The following is a 5,339-nucleotide window of genomic DNA, read 5'->3' on the forward strand; positions in this document are numbered from 1 at the left end:
TAAAATTAAATATTTTTAACATTTATTATGTTTTTTTAAAGGCTTAAATATAATAAGTACCTAAATTATAGTGTTTTCAAGAATAGGTGCTTAAACTATTTTTAGAATGATTTTGATGCTTAACTTTATAATTGTTGTCACTTTACGTGTCCGACATATCAATGATGTTAATTTCATTGTTAAGTAACACGTGTCACAATCTAATATTTTTTTAAATATTAAAAATATTACTAGATTTTTAAAGAAAACCCTAATTTCTCTTAAATTACAAAAATCCCTAAAAATCCTTCAACCTAACCTGACGTCATCGCTTTTTCCGACCACGCCCACCGCCGCTGATGTAATCCCTACCATCCTCCTAGTCATACATCGTTGTAGTTGTCGTCGATTTCCCGTTGAATCGTGAGAGATCGCGGAGTATAAAATATCGATATGTTGTCGATCGGTCACGATTTCATAGGAATTTTGGTCGACGGGAGAGGTGAGGTTGGTGGAGCTTCATCGACGGTAAAGACCGATAGCCGACGTGGGTGTAGAGGTTGAAATGAATGTTTTCAAAGTTTTGAGGTTATTTTAAATTTTTTGTGTTTTATTTTAAAAATATATAATTTTAATTCTTTAATTTTTAAATAAAATTTTAAAATTACCTAATCTTGACACGTGTCACCTAACAGAAAAAATTAACGTTATTAAGTGCTTAATCATCATATACCAAGATCATTCAAAAAAAAATTAATCACCTCTTCGTAAAAATTACTATAATTAATCTTTTTTTTTTTTTTTAAGGAGAAAGTGTTTAAAACTTGTCTCCTCTTATTATTATTCCCGGGACGGGACAACTCGGTCACAAAAGAGCAAGAATCGTAGTTGTAAATTACCTTCGAGTCAAAACGAGACACAAAGGCTCAAGGATTTTTCTCAAACAGCTGGAAGACATGGATGAACAAGAATTTCGGCGACTTCTCGATCTCTTCCCTGTTGTTCGATCTCGTGATTATCATGTAAATAACAAAACCCCTCTTTTCAATTTTACTCTATAATATCCTTTGTTGTTAGTTAATCTATGGCTCTGACATCGTTATTTTGCTTCAATTTGTCTTTTTTCCCCTTTACCTCGGGACATGATAATAAGCTTAAGGATTGTGAATTTGTTTAGTTTCTCGTTGTAAAACGTTCGGAAAGACCCTCGCTTTGTTTCATTGCTATAATAATTTTAACCTTTTGTATGTTTAAATCGATGATTTTTGTTGATTGCGACTTTTTCTTTGTTTTGCTTTCATCATCTGTATTGGGCTTATTGTAAATCTATTTTTTTCATTCTGTTTGTTCATACTTCTGAGAGTATTGTAATAGATGCTTATGGGTTTTTTGCGGGACTTATGATTTTAGGTGCTGCTTGGTATGGAGGATTGAAGATGGGAAATTTGGTTAAATCTAATGGTTAAGCTACTAAGTAATATTGTGGTTGTGAATCTTAATCATTTGATTAATTATTTTTCCATCCTTCAAACCAAGCAAAGCCATAGAGCTAATGTCATTCTTCAAAGTTGGTAAACTGATGCTTTTTTTAACCTTTTTAAAATGTTAATGGCCTTACTACTGAATAGGAAAAGTTCTGATATTGATGCTTGGTTTTTTGCATGGGCAAAATGATTCACTTTTGGCGGTTTTCTTGTTTAAGGATCTAGTATCTGGTTTTGATAATTATGAACGGTTAATTCATGCAATAATGTTGACGCTAATGACTGCATTCATTCTGATACGAAGTTTCTAATATCGTTCTTGTTTGCAACCATCTCTAAAAATTTCAGGCTGAGTCAGCTTCATCAAGACAAGCAGCTTCTTGTTCAGCATCAAATGAGGTGGTATTTACGAAAGTCGAAAACTGATTGATCCCCTTCCTCCATCTTCTATGGTTGATCAATGTTTGTAATTTCCCATTGAATTGTATATGTAACATGCTAGTTTGTCATGTTTTTTGTTTGCTAAACAGATTAAGGACTGGCAAGATGCATGGCATGATGGTGAAAGAAAGGAAACGGAGAATCAAGGAACTGATCCGCATGGTAAGTTGTTACACAGACTTTAGAATAAAGCGTCTCTGTGAAACTGTATGGATAAGAGTTTTGATCTGTCATTGATCGATCGATTTGTATGTCACAGTTTAGGGAAATAATGGATCACTTATTATTATTATTATTATTATTATTATTATTATTATTTGACAGGTAAATTCTGGCAGAAGCTAAAGTTGACAGCTGAGAAGAAGGTATGCCTAAAGCATAACGACTCCAAGTTAAATAAAATGTTCAGTGTCTAAATTGTTTATGACGTAGAAGTTTCTGTGATGCTGATGAAATCACTTAGTACCGGAATATAAATAAATGAAAATAAGCTGGTAAGTGGTAACTTGAATGATTTACTGTGGATCTGATGAGGCAAGGTACTTTTAGAATCATTTTTATTTTCTTCCACTGGAAACAAACCTCGCACCTTTTGTACTTAACAAAATTAATACGAAGTAAAATTAGTATTAACAGGGTTTTTTTGTTAAGATACAAAAAGTAAGACGAATTGCATCACCCTTTACCAACATGCAACTAAAATAAGTAGGTGTTTCCTTCCATTTGATTTTATCTGGACTTAATGATCCTTCCGTGGTCTCTGATTCCCATGCATAGCTCCCTGAATTCTTCCTAAATCCTTTAATTTCCATGATCATTCGATTTTTAGTTCTTGAAACTTCAAAGAAGTTTGTGAAATCGCAATAAGCCATTTTAGTGAGATTGCTTCTAAAGCTCCAATACTTGATTCTTGAGGGGCCTTGACATTCTTTAAACCATTATTCTTACAGCATATAATTTTCTCTTTCAGCCTTTTTAATATCATGTCATGGCTGTAGATCTTTCCTATTAGTTACAATTGACAATTCTCAAACCACTTTGTGATGATAAATATTGTATACTTTTGCATTTTAAAATTTAGGGTTGGCTATGAGCTATAATAACTGAGGTCTGAGGGTGCAAAGCGCCTTTCATTGACTTGAGTGGCAATGTGTTGAGAGATCCAGCTATCCACTATTGTCATGGAAATTTTGTACCTTTTTTGTTTCGTGGAAACATGAATCTTTTTTGTGATGATAAAGAGTGAATCCATAGTACTTGTAAAGTTTTTTATTATGTGCTTTAAGGATAAGCAACGGTGACAAGCATATATTGTCCTAGATGGCTAATGGCTCACACCAAGAGCTCCAGCATGTCAGCTATTGTTTAGACCCTGTGGAATCATTCTCTTTCAAAGAGGATAAAGAAAATTTCAAGCGCTATATTTAGACCCTGTGGTTAGCAAAAAATCATTTAGATCTTATGACTAATTTCATCGACTTTGATGCTTTATATTGTTTACTATAGTGAACGTTTGATATTAGAGAATCTTATTGTCCTACTGTTCAAAATGCATAGTGGTAATTAGGTTTTTGAGCTCTATGTGCTCTTTTTGGGAATAATTCTCTCTTTTAGAATAACCATTGATGCATGATAGTGCCACCTGTTGCTAGAGAGATAGGGCCTCGCCCTTACAGACTCTTAAAGTTTAGGTTACTACCTGCCTCTACAGAAGAGGTGTACATATGTAGTGCCTGGACGTCATATAGATCGAACCTGGAGTGATACGAATGAAAGTCCTTCCCACAGCTGCTGGTGTTATGCAATGTCTTTCTCGGATAGAAATTAACAGGGGAAAAAGGAAATTTGAATCAAAGCTTCTCTTTGTATTAGCCAACAGTTATTTGAGTTGCAATTCCATGCCATATCAACCATAAACCCCCTTTGCAGCTTAAACGACTCTTGCCTGTATTTCCAAATGTTATCACATGTTCTTTAGGTTTTGAGGATCTTATGGAATATCTTTGTTGAGCTGTTGATTGTAAATTACTGTTGTCATCATAAGTTTTTTGTGTGACTGAGATACAGTTCCTATGCTTAATGACAATCCGTGTTTGGAAGCATTTAAACATGTTGACTGACATAGGTTAATTGCTACTTGTTAACTGCCCTAGGTTGGTGCAGCAGAGGCAGAAAAATTTTGCAAGGCTTTTCAACACGTTCACAAGAAACTTGTACATCTATTTTAGTTATCCCAACATAAACATTTAATATCTTTAGCATTAGTTTCCAATTCCGATATTTGATTGGACAATATCTCAAAACTTTAATCATTTGCAGGTGTATGAAGGGCTGAGTTTTGAAGCTGCTCAGAAGATCCTCAACTCATGAAACTGTTGAAAAGCTCCATGGCTATTACATGTTCTATATTGTTAGGGTATTTTCTCTCTTAATCTTATTTATGAGGTTGAAGTATGTTTCGGCGGAAGCTTGTCATCAAAACCATTCTTGTTGTGCGTTGTTAAATGAGTTTCATCCTATTTTACAGCCATTCTCAATGTAACCTATTTTAAAAAGATTAAGCAAGTTTAAGTATAGACTTTTGATTTCAAACTCGGTTGCCTATACTCATACAAAACGATGAAGAGCTATAGGCATTTGCCCATAATTTTTTAGTAACTCGTTAAATTTGAGGCATTTATGCCATGTAAGCTTATTCATCATGCTTTTATTATTAAGAGCTTGTGCTACTATAGAGCTTTCAATTGTGTTCATATGGAAATTCCAATGAATAACTTAAGACGGCATAAGCCAAAATGTAAGAAGAGATTATTGGTGGAAGATTACAAGCAGCATTTCCTTTTTTACAATCCAAAACGCCTTCAAACAAATAAAAAGTCTTAAGCAAGCTGTAAAATACTAGTCTCGTAAGTCCAAAAGCAAACATATTTGAATTAGAGAATCCAATTCAACAGTCCCAAGCTGCAAATCAATCGTGAAGGGTTCCCAAGATGTCATCATCTCTATATAGGTGGTACCTGAAACAAATGGTTGAGAAGAAAATAAAGTTATAACCCAAAAAGACACAATGCCCAACTTTCCCCTCATTTTTTTAGGCATAAGTCGTACACATGTTCAAAAATGCCACAAAAATGAAGAATACATACACCACGGTTCATAAAATGTCATCATATTTGCAGAAACCTAATAGTTTACCAACGGCAGGCAAAGCTTCAATCAATTCAAACAAGGGCAAATTGCAACACAAAGCATATAGATAAATGTAATTACCTTTATCATATATCAATGGCGGGCAAAGACTCCGATTTGGTCTCTCACCCTACTCCATTTAGGTTTTCAATTCATGATATTTTTACGATTGAGGAATCGAAGTTTTGACTGCAGACCATAAACCACAATATCAATGACTAATTGTGGAAACAATGAGTACTAAAA

General features: G+C 34.0%; 1 protein-coding gene across 2 annotated transcripts; it reads left to right on the forward strand.

Moving 5' to 3' along the window:
• Positions 1-838: 838 nt before the first annotated feature.
• Positions 839-4,482, forward strand: LOC120124372. 2 transcript variants are annotated; one of them, XM_039143073.1, is made up of 6 exons: positions 839-1,001; positions 1,812-1,865; positions 1,994-2,066; positions 2,229-2,269; positions 4,058-4,117; positions 4,224-4,482. In XM_039143073.1, exons 1-6 carry the CDS (start codon positions 936-938, stop codon positions 4,272-4,274), a joined length of 345 nt encoding a protein of 114 aa, XP_038999004.1. In that variant the 5' UTR covers positions 839-935; the 3' UTR covers positions 4,275-4,482. The 2 variants fall into 2 exon arrangements, with proteins under 2 accessions (XP_038999004.1, XP_038999005.1); XM_039143074.1 differs by having other exon boundaries at positions 1,812-1,862; positions 4,224-4,457.
• Positions 4,483-5,339: the final 857 nt, after the last annotated feature.

The sequence above is a fragment of the Hibiscus syriacus genome, unplaced genomic scaffold (assembly GCF_006381635.1).
Source record: "Hibiscus syriacus cultivar Baekdansim isolate YM2019G1 unplaced genomic scaffold, ASM638163v2 tig00110418_pilon, whole genome shotgun sequence".
Lineage (NCBI taxonomy): Eukaryota > Viridiplantae > Streptophyta > Magnoliopsida > Malvales > Malvaceae > Hibiscus > Hibiscus syriacus.

What these genes read in the sequence shown, in the direction of transcription:
- LOC120124372 (XM_039143073.1), top strand. Translation starts at nt 936, where the DNA reads ATGGATGAACAAGAATTTCGGCGACTTCTCGATCTCTTCCCTGTTGTT. An exon ending in TTCGATCTCGTGATTATCAT is followed by an intron (nt 1,002 to 1,811) that starts GTAAATAACAAA and finishes TAAAAATTTCAG; the next exon opens with GCTGAGTCAGCTTCATCAAG. An exon ending in TCAAGGAACTGATCCGCATG is followed by an intron (nt 2,067 to 2,228) that starts GTAAGTTGTTAC and finishes ATTATTTGACAG; the next exon opens with GTAAATTCTGGCAGAAGCTA.